A 24,732-nucleotide genomic window follows, 5' to 3' on the forward strand; every position below is an offset into this window, starting at 1 on the left:
CTCTAAAATTGTGCCATGTGTCATCTCTATCTTATAAATCCCTACATAAAACTACACCCTCAACTTAGACTTCTCACGCCATATCTTCTCTATCCTTTCATTTTTAAGATTTTACAAAACACATTCTACTCTCAATGTCTAACCTTAGAAGGGTGTTGGAGAGGCAATAACAAGAAGATGAAGAAATCAGACACAGACGTGCTAAAGAAGATCGTGAGTTGGATGAAGAGAAGGAAGAAGTTGTTTTAGCAGTGGAAGAATTGCCCAATTGTTTGGTAAGGAGATTATGAGAATAGAAAGGGCCAAAAAAGTATAATTCTGGAGGCCGTAGCATCATTCGACACTTGGGGTTGGCATGCCTTCTTCGGAGTTGTCGGATCTCAGAATGACCTCAATGTGCTTGGTCAATCCCCGGTATTCAACGATGTCTTGAGAGGTCATTCCCCCCACATTAAGTATCGAATCAACAATACTGTATACTCGAGTGCGTACTACCTCGCGGACTGAATTTATCTGAGGTGGACAACATTCGTAAAAACAATTCCAAATCCCCCATCGGAGAAGGAAAAAAGCTTTGTTCCTTTCGAAAAGGTTATAGGAAAGATGTGAAAAGGTGTTTCAGTATCATGCAAGCTCGTTGGACAATTATTAGGGGTGCTACTTGGATGCTTGATAAGGAGGTGCTTCGGAGCATTATGATGACTTGCATCATCCTCCATAACATGATTGTGGAGGATGAGTATGATTATGATGCTCCAGATGTTTTTGAACCCGATCCCATGAACACGGCATCGACAAGAATTTATGAAAGGCCGATGGGAGCAAATGGACAACCAATAGAGCATGAATTGTTGATTCAAGATGGTCGATACAACAACCATATGATTGACCGTTATCAGGAAATGCAATCTTCGTATGTTCACGAGAGATGTCAAGTTGACTTGATCGAGCACTTATGGGAGATAAAAGGCAATCACAATGGATGAAGTCAAGTTTAAAGCTTTGTTTGGAATTATGCTTTGTTTTTAATTATGCTTTGTTTTGTGTGTGGTTTGTAATGAATTATGGTTTGTTTTGACGTATGAAATGTTTTTAATAAATAGCTATATTATTTAATGGTTTCTTTATTGAATAAAAGGGAACAATACAATGAATTAATACATATGGCAACTCTTTCAATACAACCTAATGATTTGATCATTTAACCCATCCGTGTTGCTAGGTCCATCGTCATGGAAAAGCTTTCCTCTCATAACGTCCCTTCGTTTTAGCTTCCAATAGATCTTTGTTTCAGAGGACATATGGCTCATATCCATGGCCTTGATTTTCATCTCTCTATCCTATATATCTTGTTCTTGTGCTTTCTGCCTTTCAATTGCATATGCATCACGTTGTGCCTTGTCCACATCTTCTCTTTTCAAGTCTCTCTCAATTCTCAGTGCGCCTAGTAATTTGCTCCAAAAATTATGCACAGTCAGTGTTTGAAGTGCTCCCTGTCTTGGCATTTGCCGCCTTTCTCCCAATAGGTCTTGGCTCATGTTGGATTGGTGAGTCTTAATCCATTGGAGAGTCCAATGGCGAATCATGGAGAGACGTCACATTCAACACAACCATCAGATCAATGGAAATAATTTTGAATCTTGAACAATTCTTCATAACATCCCAACATTGGTGATTCATGAAACTTTTTTTGCCTTGGCCCATGGCACCAAACCACATTTGTGCTTGCATAAACTATTCAAAAAATAAAATAAAATGGAAACGCAAGAAAATATAAACAAATTGGAAATGCAAGAAAATATTTAAAAAAATGAATATGCAAGAAAAAAAAAAGTGACATTAAATTGAATAAAATGGCATTTATAAATATTTTACCTTGTTGGCAAGATTTTTACCGCTTCGAATGTTGTCCCTCGCTTTTGCCAGTGCATCTCTCCATTTTCCTAATTCTTTATTCAAAAAATTTCACCTACTAGCCAAGGCCATTTTTGTCCGAGACGAATTCGATCTTTCATAATATTCTCCATGAATTTTTCTCCACATATGAGAGAACTTCACGGGCAATGACCAACTTTCACCCAACACTCACACAACACAATATCTTCCTGAGTTGTCCACGCACCTTCGGCTTCGATGGAAAAGGCCATTTGTTTTTTGATACAAATGGAAAATAGTAGAAAAATGTGAGTGGAAAGTAAAAAATATTGAAAGGAGAAGAGTTTGTATGAAGATTTGGTGTGAAAAGTGAATAAAATTGTTAGGTATTTACAAGGAAAAAATCCAGAATTTTTTGGTATTTAAAAAAAAAAATTTCAAACAACCGTCGGATTTATGAATTTTTTTTTTTTATCGGAGTGTCTGGGAAGCGTCATGTGGCTTCTTCTAGTTGGTTTTTATCAACGTGACATAACGATTGACATCAGCAGCCTTCGGGCAACAGCCCCATCAAATTTTGCCCGTGGACTTGCCCGGGCTGGTGGATCCCACTCCTTGCCCGGGCTGGACTGTGCACGCTGGAGATGGGTTTGGGGCCTAGAGCTGCCTTTTGCCCGGGCTAGGCCCTTGCACTGGAGGTGGCCTAAGGGTCAGCCCTTTGCTTTTCTCCATGCGAACAAAGTCCAATAAACAATCTTAAGGCCCATACAGTACTAGGATGTAATTGCCTGGCCCAAATCAATTGATCAAGTCAAAATTACAACTTTCCCCAGGGTGTGGCCGAAACCCTAAAACACAGAAACGACACCGTAATTTCGGATGTTAAAAGGGGCAATTTTGTCTGTCAGTCGAACAATAAAAAAAAAACCACTCGCATCAAAACCCTAGCTCCATATCCCCTCGTCATATTTAGGGTTCTTGCCTCTCTTTCCCTCTCTATCTGCCGCTCTCATACAAGACCCCGACTGCGGCTGCAACTCAAAATCCCAAATGGTCTCTCTCTTGCTCTAACTCTGGCTCGCTAGTGGATTTCTCTGTTTGTTTTGTATTTAAATGTTGTCGTGATCTTGTTATTGGTTTGGCTTTTTTTCTTTTCTTTCTGATTTGTTTTTGGCTGTGAAATGCAGGCTTCAGAGAAGAAGTTAGCGAACCCCATGAGGGAGATCAAGGTCCAGAAGCTGGTCCTAAACATCTCTGTTGGTGAGAGTGGAGATCGACTCACCAGAGCCGCGAAGGTAGCCATTGCTATCCTCACCACCCATCTCACACAAATACCTTGCAATTTACTGCTATAGATGGTTTATTTGTTTGTTTCTTATTTGAAGGTGTTGGAGCAACTCAGTGGACAAACACCCGTTTTCTCCAAAGGTAACATTGTTTTTCCCTGTCACCTGGTTGTCTTTTTATTGGTAATAAACTTTGTGATACTACTGGATACTAGTTCGCTTTAAATGGGTTTGTTTCCCTCAAGTGCAAATGACACAGATTTATACCTAATAGAATGTAGGTACAGAAAATGATGCTATAATTCCGGGTTTTGGGTTTCTCATTGTTTTGATTGATGGTGAAGAAGGAACACAAATAAAAAATCTTCCAAAAATCGCTGGTCTAACATGTAATTTTAAATTTTAAATCTTGGGTTTATGTTTCAATCTGTTGACTGCATTGTCTTGGTAAGGATTTGGAATGATAAATTATTTTGGAATACATGTAGTCTTCTAATTTTATTATAAATAGTAGGATATAAGTTTTCTTGGAATACATGGAGAGTCTTCTAATTTTATTATAAATGGTAGGATGGAGTCTCTTCTGATTTTGATATAAACAGTTGGACACTGTTCGTGTATGCTCATCTGCTTGTGATTGTTGGATCAGTATACCTAAATTGTATTTTCTTTTTTAAGATGGTTTACAATTGAAAATGTTTGACTAGTGAAGGGCTGGTTTGTGCAACAATACATTGCTTGCGTAGATGCAGAAAGTTGAATCAAGTGTGGTTGGTTTCTGACTTCTGTGCTTTTGGGCCTTCTACTTTGATATGTTAAAGTCCTTGGGTATTGACTTTGGTGGTGAACTGGTGGGCATGACGTTGTTTTAATTCAGACTATTGTGTCAAAAGTTGTTGAGTATAGCTGAAGTGATTGCTGCGGTTACCAATCCAGTAAACTTACCCTAATACAAAAGATTTTAGCTTAAGTAGTTGCTGAGATTATTAACGCCATGATATGGTTATTTTTGTTGTATTCTTTCTTTCATCTGTTTTATATTGTATTCTAATGCAATTTTCGCCTTTGCAATTTATAGCAAGGTACACTGTTCGATCCTTCGGTATCAGGCGTAATGAGAAGATTGCCTGCTATGTCACTGTTAGGGGTGACAAGGCCATGCAACTTTTGGAGAGTGGATTGAAGGTGAAGGAATATGAGTTGCTAAGAAGGAACTTTAGTGATACTGGTTGTTTTGGATTTGGTATCCAGGAGCACATTGATTTGGGAATCAAGTAAGCTGTTTCATTGGTTATTTGTGCATTCATTTATTTATTCCTTTAAAATATGAAACTTTGATTCCACTATTATCTTACTATAAATTCATATGATTCAAAACTATTTCTTGGCTACGATTTTAAAGATAATATGCCAATTCTGCATTGCAAAGTGTAGGTTTTTTGCATGCATGCATTGTTTATTTGTTTGTAACTATTGTCATTTGACAGTTGAGTCTTAGAAAGCAACTGGAGTATTAGTTTATTTGTTATTGTGTACTGGAAGTGACTGCAATGTATGGTTTACTGATTTGTCACAGAAACTTGGATAAATCTGACTATTGTTTTCAAAACACTGTTATTAGTTTTACATTTTTACATTTTTGTCGCTTTTCCTGTCTCATGTGGCCAATTGGATGTTACTATCTTGGTTTGGTTGACTTTCATTCTTACTCTATCCTATTTATTAATTATGTATTTATCATTGTTCTTTTGCAGGTACGATCCTTCAACTGGTATTTATGGGATGGATTTCTTTGTTGTTTTGGAGCGTCCGGGTTATCGTGTTGGCCGTCGTCGTAGATGCAAGTCTCGTGTTGGGATCCAGCACAGGGTCACCAAGGATGATGCCATGAAATGGTTCCAGGTCAAATATGAGGGTGTGATCCTTAACAAGTCCCAGCAGCTCTCAGCTTCCTAGTTCCTTAGGATTGTGAAATTAGTTTGATCAGTCTCTATGACCTGCATATTTCAATTTTAAGTTTTGTCAAAGCTTGAGTTAATGTTTGGTGGACCAAATTCTGTTAATTTGTTGTTTTTTGAATTATAAGTTTTTGGAAGTACCCTTTAAGCTTTTGTAGTTACAGCATATGATGAGTTCCTGAGTTGTCACGAATTTTGAGTGCTTAGTACTTCACACTTTGCTTTGAGCCTTAAAAACAAAATCTTTGAGCCTGAAAAGTTAAATTGAAAGTTATTGATGGAAGGTAAAGAGGGATAAACAGATGGCATTCTGTACGGTATACTGCATCTTCTTGAAGGAAAACGGGATAAACAGATGGCATTTGGAACGATCAATATTGGTCTCTCTGAATGTTGCCTGCACATACCAAAAATCGAAACAAGAAAATGTTGAAATTTCAGAGCCTCTTTGCTTTTAAGCGAGGCACGGAAGACTACGAGGGCAACTGTACTGCTCCTATAAAATTTGTTAAAAACAAGTTTAGTTAAATTTGGATGTCCAACACAATGTCTCGTTGTGAAAACTGCTTACAACTCCAGTACAGCCAAACCAATAATCAAAACAAGAAATGTCCAAACTACAAGGCCATGTCTGCTCTTTGCTTGTTAGTGAAGAGACTCAAGATTGCAAGGGAAACTGCATTGCTTCTCCAAAATTTCTTTAAATGAGTTATGCGAAAACGACAGACGGAACGTATTCATGGAATGATAAGCTTCTTGCCAGCATATATTGTATCCCCTGTAAGACCATTAGCCTCTTTGATCGCATCAATGGATACCTAAGATGTATATAAAAAGAAAACATATATCAAATCAAAAGCAAAACATGACTACCAAATAAAATATCATACTAAAAAAATAAAAATAGCATCATACCATTTTGTAGTGGAAAAAAATTTCATAATTCAAAGTGCAACATATTATTACTTTCAAAGGTTTTGGCAGTCATCCAACATAAATAAATTATCACCCTCTGTTTCAGTAACAAATATAATAATAAGCCATATCACTGTGGTTACCAAACATTTCAAGTTGCTCCACCCAAGTATTACAGAATGAGATCAATCAAATTCCAGCATAATGTTGTTTTGGTAATTGAGTAAACGTTCAACTCCGTTTTTCCGATTATTGTTCAGAAAAGAGTTTCTGAGGGTGCAAGTACTTAGGGGTGTTTCCACACATATTCCATGTCTAAAGTGGTAATGTAAGTAGGTCCTTCTATATTTTGGTTCTCAATTATCGGCTGCACAATTGAACACCACCAGAATTACTTCTACTCATGCAAATTTTCTCTAAAGGAAATGTAAACTTAGAACATTATCATGTGCAATACCAAAAGATTAAAGAGAAGATAAAGTTTACCCCATATTCTCTAGAGAGCCCCCAAAGTGTATCTCCTTTCTCAATCTCTATTGTCTTATGTGACGACTTCGGTGTGTCTGGCACATTTTGGTCCATGCTCGTAATGGTTTTCTACAATGACACCCACAAATCAAATCAATGAGCTTTCAATAAAACAGCCAGAAACTTCAGAGTTTAGAGCCATGGCTTTCACCAAACTATAATTGATGATCAAGTGCACAAGCAATGAGCAAATAGCGGCACCTTCAATGACCAATGTATCAAACAAAATCAAATTATAAGTAATGGGTTTTTCCAAAACGTAAACACTAATAAATAAATAAAACCCAAATAAAAGGTCACTCACTCAAGTAACAATAAAAATTCAAGAATCCAATTATGCAAGCAATGAATATCACAAAAACAAAAACCCAAAAGCAACAAAGAAATGGTTTACAAAATGTCAAATCGAAAAATTTCACACAAAACTGGATCAAAAACAGTAAATTGCGAAATGACATACGGGCAGAGGAGGTTGTGGTTCCTTGAGAATGGGTTGTTGTTGGGGAGGCTGAGGCTGGGAAGAAGTCAGCTGAATGGGCTGAGTTGACTCACTGAGTGGAGTTTCTTCATTTCTTTTTTTGTTAAAAGGGTTTAACGCTTTGAGAATGCTCAGGGCGATGCCCGAGAAGACCACCAACCCGGCAGTCTTGGCGACGGAATTGTCTTTGGAATCACCGTCGCCAGCGGCGGAGCTTGGGTCGGCCATTGATGGTGGGTTTAGGGTTTAGAGTACTGAGCGAGAGGGAGGGGGGAGGAGGGAGGAGGGCTTTAGAGTTTGTTTGTTGGGGTTATTTTCAGGGTCGAGGCAAATTCACCAGACAGAAAGCTACCTACTTCGGTATTTTTTTCTTACTTCGGACTGAAAAAGAGAGCCTTTCAGACAAACACGCAATTATTAAGATATTTGTAATTTTGATTTTAGCAATTTTATGTTTGTAGTTTATTAATTATTGCAATTAAGGGATCATCGTGACTTCATTTAGTCCAATTTTTCCACCGGAATTTTGATAGAATGAAGTAGAATTTTGAAATTAAGGGGTCCTAGGGATGAGCACGGATCGGTCCAGTAAGCTAATCTCTAGGTGTCATTTGGTGACTAGTATTGGATTGGATACTTTTTATAATTAAAGTATGTTTAAAAAAGAAATAAAAACTTCATAGACCAAATTGAAGGTAGAAGATGGATTACTCATGGATTATGTTGCACCGATATGAACATAGGAGTATCGTTGACTTTCCTGAAAGTTAGACATTCCAATACGTTTTTGATAGTTTAAGGACACGGTCCCGATACATTTCCGATACTTTAAGGGGTAATTTTGAAAATTATAAAATCTTATGGAGTCAGAAATTTGGGAACTGGTTTCTCAATGTTTTAATTTGTTTTTGTGTTGTTTTTTATTTTTATTTTTATGGAGACTTGTATTTTGTGTGTAGTTTTATGTTTTGAAATCATGACGAATGATTATAACATGATGGATGCAATATTAATTAATATTATTTTTAAATATATATTATTTTAACCTCCGTATTGATACCCGTATCCTAGTTTTTACAATTTTGCCATATCAGCGAATTGTATCATATTGTATCAGCATACCCATACCTATTCAACATAGCTCATGGAGAAACTTATCTACTCTAATCCTCACAAAATTGTAGGATAGCAATACCTTATAACTAATCTCTCTCTCGAAAATGATTTCAGTGCCGCACTAGGGGAGGAGTTATTGTTCCTCCTCTCCTCTCCTCTCCTCCTGCCCTCTATTCTCTTCCTCCAATCTCCTATTTTCCTCTCTCTCCTTTGTGAGAGTTCATCCACTCCTCTGTGAGAGTTTATTTTTCCTAGTTGTTTGTATTTCATTTCTCCTCCTCTTTCCTCCTCTCCCTACTTGTGAGTCAGCAGCTCCTCCCACTCTCCATAGGTGCATTTTCTCGGAGCTATGTCTCGGGTATGAGGTTTTTGTCTCCTCTACAGTTCTCTTTCATGTGTTCTACGACTGCCTTTCTTTGTTGATTCTCAATCACCACCCTGTGCTCCTTGGCTTTGCGGGTGTAGCTTTCGTCGATCTCCTTCGGTGCCAGTATCAGTATGTGGTGTGGGGATGCGTTTAGAGTGTTGAATACACCAGTTCCTTGGATTATGGGAGCACATTTTGTGCGGGTGGCTTGTTCCCCCATACTTTGTTTGGATCTTTGGTATGTGTTAACAGTTTCTTTTCAGTGATTGTGGACTTGCGATGGTGTTGCAGCATGTGTTATTTGGGATTGTAATTGGGCCATCACTTCATCTGTTGTGTGGTTTCATGTTTGGGCCTTTGTTTTTTTTTGTTCTGTTTGGGTTATCTTTGGTTTGTGGCTTTCCACCCTATTGTAATGCTTTTTAATTTATTTGAATATAATTACATTGACCACAAAAATAAAGTTGACCACAAAAACAGAAGCCCCCATATTTTGTGGGTTCCCGTGGGGAGGGTAATAGCCGAAAAGTTTACGACCTTACACAGATTTTTCAGGTTTTATGTAGAACCTCAAAGGAGTTTCTGGGACTTCAGGGGCCACCACAACCACTTCAGGCTTATCTTAGCCAATGAATGAATAGAGAGCGCATGGAAATGTGATCTTAAAGTAGAGTATATGGACAGTTGGGTTCGACATACCGCAAGATCAAAGGTTTGCAAATTGTTATTTTTAATTGAGTTAACCAGTTTGGTGCTATTTTCTGCTCTTCTGCAAAACACAATATGCAACCAAACCAACCCAGACTAGTCGATTCGATTCAGGTCAGTTTTTCAATTAAAAATTTCCAGTCTTAGTAAATACAAAGAAATATGTAGGCAGCGATGAAAAATAACAAATAAATGCAAAGAAGAAACGAGCATTTGAGATGCATCATTGAACAAAAGCTGTGGCAAGATTGAATTGAAGGCACAAAAGTTGCATCATAGATGAAAATTTCATAAGAATCAAATAGATTACTGTCTGGCAAAGGCACATAAAAAAGCCTTCAACAAAATCTCAAAGACCAGTGGCAGTCAGTTACAAGAACTCGAGGGCCTCTCTTGAGACGGCACACTACCATTGAAGAGAGATGGAAGAAGAGTTCATTAAAAAAATTTCCACCCTATTTAACTCTCACGCCGCATCCCAAACAAGTCCACACAACTTAAAGTTACAATTTAATTCTGTATTCAGATCTTCAACTGACAAACAAAGCTTTGTAACTAATGATTTTCAAAATTCAATCCTTGCAGAATTGAAATCTAAAACATGCTTTTCATCTGTAGACAACAAAAGGTTCCTAACTCGGAGCAATACAAACGAGATAGTTAAACTGTGACACAGAAAAAGTTAGTCCTCATCCATCCCTGCAGGCTGATCTCTCCTACTTGGGCCACCTGCTGGTTTTGCCATTATAATCTGCAACACAGAGTTTTGTCAACATAATTATTTATGACTTAAATGATAATCAACACCACATATTCTTGCAATTAGATAAATTAATTTTAACACTTAATTGATGCTAATCATCAAACCAACTTTCATGTTCTGACAAAAACAAAACAGCTATTATGTCTTTTTTTTAGTCTTGTTTTGTCGAGCGAAATCATTGAAAAGCGGCCCAACTTATATCTAATCAGTTGTGTTAAAGTGGGTATTTCTAGCAGAAGATATATTAGCAATACATTTGAAAGTCATAAATCCTTGTCCCACAATTTCAAAATCCCTTGCTGTTCAATTCTTAGTAAAATCTACATCAATCTTAATAAAGAATTATACCTACAGCAGTGACGCTATATTTAATAAATTCTGCATTTCCCAAAGGAACTTCAGAAAAATATTCATATTTGCTTCCATTGTTTGAAGTATTGGTAAGAGTTTCATAGGTTTCTTATTTTAACCCAAACAAAAGCTCAAAGACGAGTTTAAAACCAGATGCACTTAGTATTTCAGTTTTCCCTCTGGTCTGAATGATTCAGTTCGAAATTAAAGTTGGGTACTCCAAAAGTTGGAAAACCCAATAGTTATTAGTTACTTACTTGATCTACTCGTAGAACAGTGCAGGCAGCATCTGCAGCATATTTGAGAGCAAAAAATCTGTCGCAAACATCCCAAGAAAGATCAGGCCAAAAAGAAAAAAAGAGCCGAACATAGAATATGATGCCTATATAAAACAAATTTTTAACCCAAAGTCTACTTATAAATCACAGTGATTTCAATAAGAACATTGAATTCAAAGAGATGAATGGAAAACAACTATTTACAATTAATAAAACATCTGATGTGTATGACTTTGAGATATGAACAACGCTTGGCTTACATGTCATTATTCCTCCTTAACTGAATCTTCACTTATTGAAAAATACTACAAACCCTTTCATATGGATGTAACTCATACGAAAATCCATAATGAGAATACATCCACTAAATTGATAGAGGATTTTGAAAAGGTTAGAATCGTCGCTGCATTATCCTCAAGAAACCAACCATTTCTTGAAACCAAAACATAAATAAAGCTTTCAAAATGGATATATAGCTACATCTATATACACAAACAGAATAATGAAGGGAAAAAACACTGAATAACTGGGTTCCATAGAGTAAAGGATTTTGGCAAAAACATGAATTACCACAAATCATGGACTTCAGGCCAAAAAACAAAAATACAAATCATGGACTAGATTAAATATTACAAATGTAGACAACTGCCTAATTATGCCCTATTATCCATATTACAACTTCACCGCAATACCCCCACAAAGCTAAATTAAATTGCACTTTGATATATAACATCAACAGAAGGATACATGCACCAATCAAATGAACCACTAATAGAAGCAGCAGGAACTCATTGGCTAGCAAAACCTCCAGAAAGGGCATGGGAATTAAAAAAGTCCTCTACCAAAAAGAACTTAAAAATTCTAGACCCAAATTTAATGTACAAAACTTACTCTTATTACCAATATCACATCAAGCATCACAGTTGTAACAACATACAATGTCATGAAAACTTCCACACACAAAAAAAAAAACATAAATCGTTACAAGACAAAGAAAAGCTTACTTAGTTATGTGGAGGTCCCAAACATTTAGAGCTGACACGTCTCTGCAAACACCGTCTTCCAAGTCGATGCCAACTTTGGTATTTCCCGATGCATGCTCAGCATAAAGGGACGATATGATCTCCATTGCATTACGCCCAGCATTCTCAGCGAGAGTTTTAGGCACCATCTCAAAACTTTCGGCAAATTTTGCTATTGCATACTGATCCAATCTGCAAAACCATTCTTTCTTTAGTATGCTATTTCACTAATGCCCAATCGTGACCTATGATGGACACACCCAAAAAAAAAAAATTAATTTAAGTTCCGATAATTGGTGTAGGCCTCCAGATTCTACTTTATGCTTTCAGGTACAACATTACATGCGTATTATGAAAACCAATAATTCAGATCAATATCAAAGAACTCTAAATTATTCAAATCAAAGTACTTTACAATTACCTATCTCAACCACACCTTTTTTGGACAAGAACATCCATGATATATCAGTTTCTTTCTTTTGTTCTTTTTAGTGCTAGGAAATTGCACCTTCATGTGCTACCTAAGTTTGATAATTTAAAACTGTAAAACGGGTGTCCCTCTCTAGTTGGTTGTAATACCCAAGATGCTTCTTTAAGGCATTTTCTAGGAAATTTATTTGGATACCATTTTAATTTTTTATACATCTTGTATACTTCAATTTACCCCATACCCCAATTTCAATAAAATTCTTTATATGATATGTATTCCTCATACTCCACAGAATCTTGCATAGCAATTTCCAACTCCTTTGAGGATATATCTTTGTCATTGTTGATAATTTCTGTGTGACTGTACCGTAAAGTTTTCATAGAATCAAGCAAAAATATCTAATAGTGGTGAAAGTTAGGCATATTGCAGACATATTGTGTAAATCACTTCAAATGAATAAATTCAAAAGCAGAGGCAATTTACCCTGTTTCTTTAAAAGAGAATTCCTTCAGTCTCCTAGCTAACTCAATTTCAGTTGCCGCAGCACCAGGAACAATACGGCTATCCTTGCACATTGCCTGAAAATGAAATGCATTAAGATAGTAAGATATCAATGACACCTGATCGAAGATTTTTTTTTAAAGTTCCAGAGAACCATATGCTAACAACAATTTCAGAGGTAAAACAAACCCAGCCTAGCAAGACATACAAAATTATAAATGTGCCTTATAAATTACCTTGTAAGTGTTCACTCCATCATCAACTGCTCTTTCAAGGTCATCTAATATACTTTCAGTACTTCCTCGTAGAAGCACAGTGGATACAGAGTTGCCACCTTCTTCATTCTTCACAACAGTGACCTACATATTGGACACGTTAACAAGAAATAAGAAAAACAAATGAGACATGAATAAGAAAATTTATAGACAAAATAAACTGTCTGAGGAAACATTTCCTATCATACCCTAACACCAGCAATTTCCTCCACCGAGACAGAGTCAACATATCCCAGATCATCTGGGTTAGGCTGGCCAAGCTTCAACTGTTACACAAATACAAAGTGTATTAAGCACTCGATAAGGTACACATAAAATATCAAATTCTGTCAAATTACCATGGCAACGGCACCAGTTGTGCGGCAAAATCGTCTCAATTCAAATTTTGAACTGATTTTCAGCACCATGAGCCTAGAATCAAGAACTAAAAAGTTAAAACACTAAAAGAGTTCAAGGATCTCTAAAAGAGATCTAAATATCTTTAAATGGGTAGTACATAGTGAAAGTGTCTACCTAAACTCATAAGTCCCAGTATATGCTACAATTACAACATTACTGCATACACACAGGATGAACGCACAGGGGTCGAAAAAAGTTTAATGAAAAAAAAAGCCATTGAAACTTACTTGTAACGCTCACAAAAATGTAGTGCCATCTCTCCTACTGCTGCTCCACTGACAATTACTTTGGCACCTGAATCTGCAACTGCTTTGATGAGCTCCTCAACTTTAGCTTCTTCAGTTTTTGCATAATTTTCTAGCTACGGGATGACCGAGAAACCACTTATTAGCTAATAACAGATCAACCACATTAAACCTAACTATGCAAATAAATTAAACAGATAGGCAAAGATAATTTCCAACATCCAAGCCAAACAAGAAAGAAAGATCAACTTTAATATACTGAGACTGATAGTAACAGACATCAGATACCCAGAAAAAGGTCAAAGCATTTTAAAACAAAGCCAGTTAGAATAGTTATGCAAAAACCAGAGAATTCAAGCACCATTCAATTCAAACATATTTACCAATAATCAATTTCCTGAAATGAAAAATAAATAATGAAGCTAAGAATTAAAAAAAGTTTGCAAAGGAAGTTGTAGGGGAGAATGATTTTACAATAGCCTGCATGAACAGAAGAGTTCCCGAGTTGTAATCTGCATATCTAAGATATAAAGCTGAACATTCCCTACAGTCTAAGCAGGCTCGATCATACATTAGGTTATGCTGCTTATCAGAGTTTTAGGACCCACATCAACCTTTTGTTTACCAATGTCCACGTAGCACTGGTTTAACAGGAAAAACCAAACTCACACATGTAGACATACAGATATATCATTATATAGGTACACGATCCTGATTCTTAAACATGATCTCGCAGTTCAAGAGGTGAAGATCAAACAATGCGGCAAAAAGTAAAACGCCTGCTTCAAGGCCCAAAACCCGAAGCTAAATTCTAAATCATATGCCCTAAAACCCAACACTTCACCCTAGAGTACTAATAAACCATGTTGTACTTGTAACAGGGAAAAGAACTACTAAAAAACCCTATAAGGTAAAGGGTATATATGATATATTTATAGGTACATGCACCTTGGACGCACATATCTGGTACCAAATTATCAATTATACGTTGAAGAATCAGTACTATATACAGAATGTAGAACATTTTACTAGGTTACCAGTTGTTAAAAATCCTCATCTCCAATGGGTCTAGAGTTTACTACAATTTCAATCACAAACCAGGAGATTTTAATTGATTTCATAAAAAATTAGTCATCCTGATTTGTTAGTACACTGATATCATGGTTAAGCTAAAAGCTTCGGTTAGGAATCCATACTAAGAAGAGTGGATTCCTCTTGAAGAAATCATCGTGAGCAGAAAGTAAATGTTATTCTGTACTTGCTTTTAGAACTAAAAAAGGATCCTTGCTCCAAAACTACAAGTTATCCAACAAACACGAAAGACCAAGAACAATCTTTTGCCAAAGTATCAACACAGAAGTAACACAACTAGCACAAGTGCTACGGACCTGAAGACAAGAACAGTAAAACACCAACACATTCCAGTAATATAGTAATAAAAGCTAAAATTATAGAGTTTTAAATCAAAATTTGAGTCCACAAGACATAAATATCTAATATCGAAAAAACCATACAAAATGGCCATACTATCACAGAAAATGGTAAATCACATTAGAAGACATCTTTAATATTTCATGTACAGCCCTTTTACAGAAGACAAAGGGGAAATTAAAAAGCAATAACAAGAACCAATAGATTAGAAATAAATTAAACCGTATGAAACGTATGCATATGAGGCAAAATTTAACTAGTTGCACACAGAATAAGCTTTCAAGAAACTGCCACTAAATCTGACCTTATGGTGTAACCAAAAAAATATTTGACCTTATGGAAACAGTTGCATATAACCACAAACACACACATACACACAGAGGGAGGGAGAGGGAGGCAAGCACTTTAGTCTCCTGCTATATATACAACATAGAAGGCTTCTCTCCATAATAACTTCAACACAGAGAGAACCTTCCTCTTCAACAATTACCTGGTCAGCAGAATGAATTAGGACAGTTCCTTTGGTCTCCGTTGCAGAGGTATCAACGCCACTAACAAACACAGCAACCTGAAAAGGTATAACAGAATATTAAAGCTGAGAAACCTGAACCTTTCAAAAATACATTTAGACCACATAACATGGCTAAAGGGTTCTTATAATAAAATATTGCAACTGGATCACACAATTAACAACAGATGTGACCAAGTACAAAGTTAAACAGAAGCACATTGCAAGTTAAACAGAATGAGGACACTAAAAGTCAGTCAATATTATTCATATCAGCAATTCGAAATATTATTAACAATTTTAGCTGACAAAACCCAATCTAGTTTAATAATTCAAAAAATCGAGAAATGAAACATTTTAAGAAAACTTTTAACAGATATATGTACAATTCATGAAGCACAAATCACAAAATTTATCTGCTATATATAAGTTAAATAACAAATACAAATGAAACCAAAAAATTACTCTTGGTTATATCACCATAATTCCTCTTAGGGCCACTTTAAGTATATACAAAAAAATTTGTAACAAATCACCACATAATAAGAAACCATAAATCTGTACTAAGCTTGAAAAATTATTGAAACGCTTGTGATGGTAAGTGAATGTCCACTAATCTCTTATATGTTGAGTTTTCAATGGTACATTTTACCGTTTTGCCTTATTTTGACACAATTTTCTCGCTACGAGAAACAAAGAATAGGTACTTCAAATTTGTGGAAATCAGTATCAACCAAAGAAAGGACCCAAAAAATAAACAATGTTAGCCTTTGTAATGCTCAAGTCACATGCATATAGAAAAGCAAAAATCTAAATAGTCAAAGGTATGGTGCATTCCTCTGAACTTTAATATATGAAGCGCTGCACATAATGACAAGAAGGCTGCTGCACATTTTGAGTATTAGCATATTATTGAAGACTATGCCTAAAATTAGTGTTTTCAAGGTAAGATCATGAAATTGGAAGTCGTAATCATCACAGTTATAAGAAACTAAAAGAATCACTGTTATGTGGTACATAACCATCCAATATTCATGCCATTATTTGTTCTGATTCCAAAGGATCGAAGTATGACAACCTTTTTTTTTTTAGAAATCAAAATGTGACAACTTGGGAAGAGGGCATTGTATGGTACACAGCAGACCAACACCTATCCTATCTGGACTGGTATTTGCTTTGATTAATTATCATCAGTTTTACATCATAACAAGTCAACAAACCTACCATTTCCATATATTTTTCTTACATCATACTATCTAACACAAGCAAACAGCAATTCAATATAGGCAGCTGGCACTGGCAATCACAAACCACCTTGATGACATTTAAAGGTAACAAAAAGGCATGATAATCATGCTCATTTTCCTGTTATAATCATTGCATATCTTCTTCCTCACACCCTATATTTCCTTCCTCGCACCCTATATTTCATGCTGCAAGTTTCAATAAAGTACACTCCCATCCATCATTTACAAGAAATTTGATATTAAATTCAAAATAATACCCACAGGAACCAGTAAATTGTGTCTTTATAGCAAAAGCCAAAGGTAAAGAATACTGAACCACTCACAAAATGGTGCTAAAAGACTCAAAGTAATTAGAGAAAGTTGACCAAAAAGTAATTAGAGAAAGACCAAATCTGTCAAAGACCATGAACAAACAGAGCACATCATTTAATGCTATAACATACATATGTCATGAAAAAGTTAAAATACATATACATAAAAGACTGCTAACCTTGGCCTTCTCCATTCGCTTTATACTCCCCACGGCATCAGTTTTCAACACCATGCCTCGAACTACTGTACAATTATGCAAACCCCCTCCCACAATCTTTGCAACACGTACATTGTCCACATTAAAGTTTGCTGGGTTCTTGGGACATACTTGTATGCAAGCCTATATTGTCCAATCAAAGAGTTACTGTTAGAATTTTCTTACAAAAGTGACATGCTATTCTTCTTTTCTTTTCCTTTTCCTTTTCTTTGCTTCTAAATAGCTGGGTAGCTGACATAGAAAATAAGCAATAACAAATAAGGGTATGCAAGTTATAATTACATCTGCGACAAGTGAGGATAAGATATCTTCTTGTCCGAATTGCTTGCTGGCAACAGCAGCTTTCATTCTACAAACCACTTCTTCTTTGTTGCGAACATCCATTTTCTCAGAACCTTCCTCAACCAGTTCATCTAAGATTTCAATAGTCTGAAATATCCCAAAAATAAAAATAAAATCAGAACGGAAGAATTCCAATAAACCCAAATGGGTAAACAGTCAGCAGATCATTTGAATAACCTTTGTGATAGCTTTATTGTATCCACTAATGATCTCACTTGGGTGCAGGCCCATCCTTATAAGCTCCTCTGCGTTTTGCAGGAGCTCCCCAGCAAAAGAAATGGTCAGATTAGCACCGTCACCGATTTCTTCTTGTTGAGCCCTGCCTGCCAAAACCAACAGCTTGGCAGCAGGATGCTGAACCTCAAGCTCATTGACAATGGTGGCAGCATCATTTGTCACAAAGAGCTTGTCCAAATGATTGATTACCATCTTATTCATACCTGAGCAGTAATGAATACAAACAAATTTTAAGAAATTAACTGATTTCAAATCTGATCAACTGAGACTGTGAGTTTTAGAGTAAGAAAGCGATACCATTGGGACCCAGAGAAGTTCGAGTGATGGTAGAGAGTTGCTTGCAGGCATCGATGTTCTTCACTACCGCTTCGTCCAAGCCGGAGAGGTGCTTGTGCCCCTCCTTCAGCATCGACTGTATACCGTAGGGCTGCATTGCGAACTACTTCTTTCTTTCTGTTTTCACCAAAACCCTAACCCTAAACCTCTCCTGCCTGAAACTAAAAGCGCTTTTCGTTTTCGAAACAGACAGCGCGGAGCTCCTTCCCTTTTCAAAAATAACACCTCTAACCATTTCCAAAGAACTTTACTAAGAAGCCCTTGGGCTGGTGACGGAGGTTGATAAGTCAGGGTTGGAACTTGGAATGCCTTCCCAAAAAAATAAAAAGGCTTAATATTACAAAACGTCACTAAGATGTACGGAACTATCAAATTGCATTTTTAATATATTTTTTATCATTCGTAGTCCTCAAGGTTAGTATGTATACTCACAAATGATCCCTGCCGTTAGGTTACATCAAAAATTCTGTTAGTTTGCTAATATGGCATATAATATATATCACAAAACATCCCTGAGTATCACACATCTATCACAAATGGTCGCTGTGAATTTTTATATATTTTTCATTTAAAATTCATAAGTTTTTTGTTTTTATTTTATTTTATGAATTTTAAATTATTTTAAAATATATATTGTATTTTAAATACACGTGACACTATATTATTGGAGATGTGTACTCTACATATATGTAACATCAACAAAGCAATAGAGTTTTTAAAAAATAATTTAAAATTCATAAAATTGAAAAATAAAAAACCAAGGGTTTAGGGATCATAAATGGTCCTCAAGGTTTAAATCCTTCTATAAATGGGTTTTTTATTTTTAAATTTTATTAATGTTAAATTATTTTAAAAAAAAACTTCATTACTTTGTTGATGAGGCATATATATGAAGCCCACATCTCTAATAATATTGTGTCACGTGTATTTAAAATACAATATATATTTTTAAATAATTTAAAAAAGAAAACCAAAATTTTATGAATTTTAAATGAAAAAATAAAATAAAATAATTGCAAGGACCATTTGTGAGAGGTGTGTAAACCTCAGGGATATTTTGTGATATATATATATATGTCACATCAGCAAAGTAACGTAGTTTTTAATGAAAGCAGAGACCATTTATGAGCACACATACTAAACTTGAGGACCACGAATGACACAAAAAAAAACATGAGATTTTCTATTTAAACCCCGCACTTCTCTTTTATCACCCCAATACTTAAATCATTAAGCTGTAAGTTTTATTAGTGTAAAAAGATAAAAAAAGGTCATCCAACTTAATACTTAACCCTAGTACATCTATACACACACCCCACAACTCTTCATATTAAGTTTTATAAAAATACAAACTCCTCTACATTGTATTGCTGGATTACTATTCAGACATAGAACATTGACGAGTCTGCTTCTTTAAAATCTGTGTGGGAGCTTATGGAAAGACTTATTGATTGTTTGGCTGTAATAATCTTATTCTCTTCCCTTTATTGATTGCTTGGTTGTTGATTGCATTTATTTATTTTTATTTTTTTTGCACTCTTGGCTGTTGATTACTTTGTTGTTTTGATTTTTTATCTAAAATTTATTGGTAAAGATGTTCTCTTTCTCTAGATACAAAACAGTTTAGCTCATTTATCAGTATATCCCCACGGCAATTGAAACAATTGCAAATTAGACCTTGCAAGTTGTTCTCCATCCCTGAAGCAATTTCTGCAAGGTGACAGGTAGCCCATGTAGGAGGACTTGTTTGAGCTCTTAAAATTTGCAGACAATTAGGTTTCACAATTGTAGATGATTCTTTCCAAGGCTTGAAGAGAAAGATCAGTCGTCACTTGTCCCCTGTATCCTTAAACTGATGCGCAGCACATACTTTTGCTTCAAACTTTCACCCCAAACAAAATCTCATGTATACTACAAAATATTGTTTAATGATTTAAGTATTGAGGTGAACAAAAAAAAATTGTGCAGTTTAAATAGAAAATCTCTTTTATTTATTATTTTTCAGCTTGGGGTATATTTAACGGTAGTTTGGGAAGATAGTGGGGTTTTCTTAGAAATTGTGAAAATTTAAATTAAAAGTTGAGGTGAACTTAAAATATGAGGTGGATTAAGAGAAGTATATAAGGTTTAAATAGAAAATCTCAAAAACATTAAGGATGCAATCTGATAGTTTTGTAAACCGACGATGAATCCTATACCGGTGAATCATGGAGCAGAGTCTCATTCAATACAACTGTCGGGCCCGTGGAAATAATTTTGAATCTCAAACAATTCTCCACAACCTCTCAACATTGTTGATTGTTGAAAGATTTTTTGCCTTGGCCAATGACACCTAACCACATTTGTGCTTGAATAACCTATAATAAAAAAACAAATTGGAAATCCAAGAAAATATCAAAAAATATGACATTAAATTTATTAAAACAGCAATTATAAAAATTTTACCTCGTTGCCAAGATTTTCGCCGCTTCCAACGTTGTTTCTCGCTTTTGCCAACACATCTCTCTATTTCCCTAACTCTTTATTCAAAATTTTCCACCTACTAGCCAAGGCTATTTTCGTACGAGGCAAACCCAATCTTTCACATAGTTCTCCATGAATTTTTCTCCACATATGAGAGAACTTCATCTCATTGTCCATGATCGGGCAATGACTAACTTGGACACAACACTCACACAACAAAACATTTTTCATGGTTGTCCACGAGCCTCTGGCTTCGATTGAAGAGGCCATTTGTCTTTTTACACAAATGAAATTTAGTAGTAGAAATTTTGGTGTGAAAAATGAATAATACTAGAAGGAGAAGAATTTGTATGAAGAATTGGTGTGAAAAGTAAATAATATTGGTAGGTATTTATATATATATATAATTCAAAATTTCTGGTACTTTTTTCAATTTTTATGTTGTTGGATAGTAGTGGAAGAATGGATTGGACACCCCAAAAAGCGCTACGTGGCTTCTATCCGTTTGGAGAAAGTAGGCGCTAACGCCAGCGACAAAAATTCAAAAAAAAAAATTTACTATTGGTGTGCGTGATGTGCACGATCCCTGCGTGTACATCACATGTCAACGGTAAAAAAAATTGATTTCTTGCGCTGACACCGTCATCGGTGAGAGGGTGGGCTGATTTTGCCTTGGGTCTTGCCCGGGTTGGTGGAGCCCATCTCTTGCCCTGGCAAGAATGGGGCACTAGAAATACGAATAAAGGCCTAGGGGGCCTCTTGCCTGGGCTAGGGCATCCAGCTAGAAATGCTCTAACATGACCCAATAAATAATTCATAACATGCACAAATTTTACTCGGATCAACCCGCACAATAAAAAATCAGGTCAAATTCAAGTCAGTCCACCAAGCCAATATTAATAAATGGAAAGGTGTGAGGCAAACTGTTTGTTAGCTTACTCAACTCATTTTGTGTCAACCCGTCACATTTAAAATGTTTAATTTTGTTAATTTAAATATAAGATGTATAACATAATACATGCAATATAATAATAATAATTTTAAACTCCAATTTAATAAGTCAATCAATGTAAACTCATAACTATTACTTATATATATATATAACTTTTTTTTAAATAAACAATATTTTAAACTACTCTATTCTCTGGAAATAGGGACCTGAACTTGTGTTTAAAAGTGTGAGCACATTGCCTAACCCACATATGCATAAACACTAAACATCTTGTTTTTTAATAATTTAATCACATTATTATTTTAATTTCAACACTATATTCATCTATCTACTATCTTAGATTAGGACATACATAACGAATACTCAAATCATTAAACCGCATTGAATTAACATAAAGAAAATCGAACTTTGTCAATTATAAACTATTTATTACCAAAATATTAGGCCTATAAAAATGGTCTAAGCCCGATGGGCAAGTTCGAATTCAGTCCTATTTTTTGGGCTATGAGTTAGTCCGATATGATATTGTGGACAATCTTAGCTTAGCCTGTTGTGTAAAGGGCATGGCCTGATCCTTGATTTGTAAGCCCATAGGCAGCCCGGCCTCACCCAATATTATAATTAATCAATTAACATGAATTAAAATTATATTTAAGGATATTATAAAATAATTATTAAATTATGAAAATAATGTCTCAATTATTATACTATGGAATTATTGATAAGTCCTTGAAAGACCATAATGTACCCCACGCCTCATGCTTGATGCCTACCATGTTGTCTCCTATATAGGTTTTTTTTTTTTTTTTTTTTTTCATTCGCTTGGGAGAGGAGGGGGAGTAATATATTGAGTTGCCTCAAGATTGTCTTCTAGGAGAATTGAACCCGAGTGTACTTTGGGGGGAGGGGAGATTTTGACCCACTTTTCACTATGGTGCCACCACATGTGTGTCTCCTATATTTGTTTATACAAGATCATCTCATAAGGCAATGGCTCTAATATAATTAACACAAGTGAAGATGGCACATTATTTGTTTTAGAGGGGCTGGCGATAACAAATTTTAAAAGGCTATATTAACTGAAATGACTTCAAACTTCAATTATACCAAAAAAAAAAAACAAAAAAAAAAAGACTTCAACCTTCAAAGGCAAGGTTGTTGTATAAAAACCTACATTAATGAGTTTCATAACACAAGAGTCTGACACTCTTCTCTTGAAACAATATGCAATCTTAATTTTCAAGGTTAATTACAATTTTGGTCAATGGGGTTTGGCCCGATTTTAATTTCGGTCACCGCACTTTTAATTTTATGATTTTGGTCATCACATTTTGCATCATTAACAAATCAAGTCCAATTGGGAATTCCATCAGTTAAGACTCATGTGGTGCATGTGTGCATGGGTATTATTACCTTTTTGCCTCAGCCCCTTAATCATAAAACCATCATCGCACTCAACTTTCCCTTAAAAAAAATTAGGATTCTGAAATTTGGGAAAAGGATTGTTGATTTCGAGGTATAGGGTTTGATTTAGATTCAATCGATGAAAGGGAATCATCAATTTCATGTAAGAATTCATCCATTTTTAGGGTAATTTATTGTTTGATTTGGTTCTATGTCAATTTCAGTTTCTAAATTTTCCTATTTCTTGTATTTTTTATTTATTTTCAGTTCGTACAATTAGCTGCGTTTCTTATAGTTTTCAAATGTTTACTTCATCTTCTCATGGATTGCAGTGCCCTTTATATGGAGCTAAAATGAAACTGCTTCTATCAATAGAACAATATTACAACAAATATTTCTGGAAGTGTATAAGGAAATATGTAAGGCATAGTTTTGAATCAGTTTTATTTTATGATATGAATATTGTGGTTATGCAAAGTGGTTGTATGATGTAGGGAGGTGCGGGATGCAAAGGTTTTGTATGGTGTGATAATGTTGACAACACAAAAGGGAGGGAAGATATCATCTTTAGAGACTTGCAACGGACGGAAAACAATGGTAGCAAGGGCTTAGTGTTTCAATCTATGCAACTACTGTAAACTTAAAATTGGGCAAAACCATAAGAACCCAATACATGACCCGAGATCTTGAACTTCATGATTTTCACAATAACATTTTGCGGAAATTCAATTAGACTTAAATTACATACATACCTTGAATGATTAGTCTTCTACCATATCAAGATATTTGCCTTGAGCGATCCGTAGGCGAGCCGTCAGTGTGGAGGAAATAGATTTCTCTCTCTGGCCTTTTGCACGTTTAGAAAACCCTAATCCGTGTCTTCATCAGTGTACACATAAGATGGGTATGTGCACTATTATAGGCAGAGAGAGGACCCCGTTTCCTAGTGAAGCCCATAATCAATTACCACCCATCACGGTAATAATAGGAAACTACTTCTCTTTATTTGACCAATATAATTATTCTGAATAATATTTATTAAACCAATTAAACAATTTATTTACCACATAGGTCACTTTATGTGGGCCACACAATATTTATAAAATATTCTTACATTCTCCCACTTGGCCCATATGATAAATTTACTTTATGGTTCAATAAATAAACATTAGGCGCGCGATACATTCAGAATAATCCTCACTTTCATATGGTCGACATAAATACCACATTTAAGCAAATGTCTAATGCGAGTCATGGCGGTTATGCATCAATAAGCGATACAGTCCCTTCCATGTACCACAACATTAGCAAATCGCCTAAAACAGTCCATAAGTGAGAAGTATCATAAAAGGTCCAATAATGTCTTTGTCAGAGACTACTCCTGTTATCATTCATCCAATCTCATTCATGTATACATATAAGGGAAAACAGGATATAACAGAAACATATTCAATTATTGAGCTCAGAGTGTCAAAATAAATAAACTGTCATTATGCAAACCACAACTTCATAAATACTATCATGGTTTATAACCAAGAACAGTCCTCTAAATATAACTATTAATGTCTTTGGCCAGAACCTTTTACTTGGTTTGCAAGCATAAGTTTTGTCTTTATAGACACTCTTTGTTTCTGAACCTCCTTAATGACAAGGTATTTAATTCCACTATGTTTAGCACTCTTAGAACACTTGTCATTCTTGGAGAAAAGGACAATTGCGGTATCAACATAAATTCTTAGCGGCGTGGCAATAAAACATAAATACCAAGTCCTAAGATTAAAACCCGCA

The 24,732-nt window shown here is 35.5% G+C and overlaps 3 protein-coding genes across 4 annotated transcripts; 1 reads left to right on the plus strand and 2 right to left on the minus strand.

The window, feature by feature from the left end:
• The first annotated feature begins 2,765 nt into the window (after window positions 1–2,765).
• LOC103328328 (large ribosomal subunit protein uL5) lies at window positions 2,766–5,312 on the plus strand. Of its 2 annotated transcripts, XM_008230720.3 has the most exons (5): window positions 2,766–2,928; window positions 3,063–3,170; window positions 3,261–3,303; window positions 4,240–4,435; window positions 4,916–5,312. In XM_008230720.3, the coding sequence occupies exons 1-5, from the start codon at window positions 2,926–2,928 to the stop codon at window positions 5,115–5,117; spliced, it is 552 nt and encodes a 183-aa protein (XP_008228942.1). In that variant the 5' UTR covers window positions 2,766–2,925; the 3' UTR covers window positions 5,118–5,312. The 2 variants fall into 2 exon arrangements, with proteins under 2 accessions (XP_008228942.1, XP_008228941.1); XM_008230719.2 differs by lacking the exon at window positions 2,766–2,928 and having other exon boundaries at window positions 3,057–3,170.
• Window positions 5,313–5,623: 311 nt separating this feature from the next.
• Window positions 5,624–7,422, minus strand: LOC103328329 (uncharacterized). The gene is made up of 3 exons (XM_008230722.2): window positions 7,023–7,422; window positions 6,521–6,631; window positions 5,624–5,937 (listed from the first exon to the last, which is right to left on the minus strand). The coding sequence occupies exons 1-3, from the start codon at window positions 7,266–7,268 to the stop codon at window positions 5,857–5,859; spliced, it is 438 nt and encodes a 145-aa protein (XP_008228944.2). The 5' UTR covers window positions 7,269–7,422; the 3' UTR covers window positions 5,624–5,856.
• Window positions 7,423–9,499: 2,077 nt separating this feature from the next.
• On the minus strand, window positions 9,500–18,473 carry LOC103328330 (T-complex protein 1 subunit theta-like). Its single transcript, XM_008230723.3, has 13 exons — window positions 18,087–18,473; window positions 17,730–17,992; window positions 17,493–17,639; window positions 17,172–17,333; window positions 15,417–15,494; window positions 13,478–13,611; window positions 13,190–13,262; window positions 13,040–13,117; window positions 12,813–12,935; window positions 12,559–12,653; window positions 11,628–11,837; window positions 10,603–10,660; window positions 9,500–9,982 (listed from the first exon to the last, which is right to left on the minus strand). Exons 1-13 carry the CDS (start codon window positions 18,220–18,222, stop codon window positions 9,914–9,916), a joined length of 1,626 nt encoding a protein of 541 aa, XP_008228945.1. The 5' UTR covers window positions 18,223–18,473; the 3' UTR covers window positions 9,500–9,913.
• Window positions 18,474–24,732: the final 6,259 nt, after the last annotated feature.

The sequence above is a fragment of the Prunus mume genome, linkage group LG4, assembly GCF_029339155.1.
Source record: "Prunus mume cultivar Tortuosa linkage group LG4, ASM2933915v1, whole genome shotgun sequence".
In the NCBI taxonomy this organism is placed as follows: Eukaryota; Viridiplantae; Streptophyta; class Magnoliopsida; order Rosales; family Rosaceae; genus Prunus; species Prunus mume.

Coding starts and splice junctions, on each gene's coding strand:
- LOC103328328 (XM_008230719.2), top strand. CDS start 3,057: ATGCAGGCTTCAGAGAAGAAGTTAGCGAACCCCATGAGGGAGATCAAG. Junction 3,171..3,260: donor GACTCACCAGAGCCGCGAAG/GTAGCCATTGCT, acceptor TCTTATTTGAAG/GTGTTGGAGCAACTCAGTGG. Junction 4,436..4,915: donor CACATTGATTTGGGAATCAA/GTAAGCTGTTTC, acceptor GTTCTTTTGCAG/GTACGATCCTTCAACTGGTA.
- LOC103328329 (XM_008230722.2), bottom strand. CDS start 7,268: ATGGCCGACCCAAGCTCCGCCGCTGGCGACGGTGATTCCAAAGACAAT. Junction 6,632..7,022: donor AACCACAACCTCCTCTGCCC/GTATGTCATTTC, acceptor GTGTCATTGTAG/AAAACCATTACGAGCATGGA. Junction 5,938..6,520: donor GGCTCTCTAGAGAATATGGG/GTAAACTTTATC, acceptor TATACATCTTAG/GTATCCATTGATGCGATCAA.
- LOC103328330 (XM_008230723.3), bottom strand. CDS start 18,222: ATGCAGCCCTACGGTATACAGTCGATGCTGAAGGAGGGGCACAAGCAC. Junction 15,495..17,171: donor AGCGAATGGAGAAGGCCAAG/GTTAGCAGTCTT, acceptor ATACCTTTTCAG/GTTGCTGTGTTTGTTAGTGG. Junction 13,612..15,416: donor TAATTCATTCTGCTGACCAG/GTAATTGTTGAA, acceptor GTCATCCCGTAG/CTAGAAAATTATGCAAAAAC.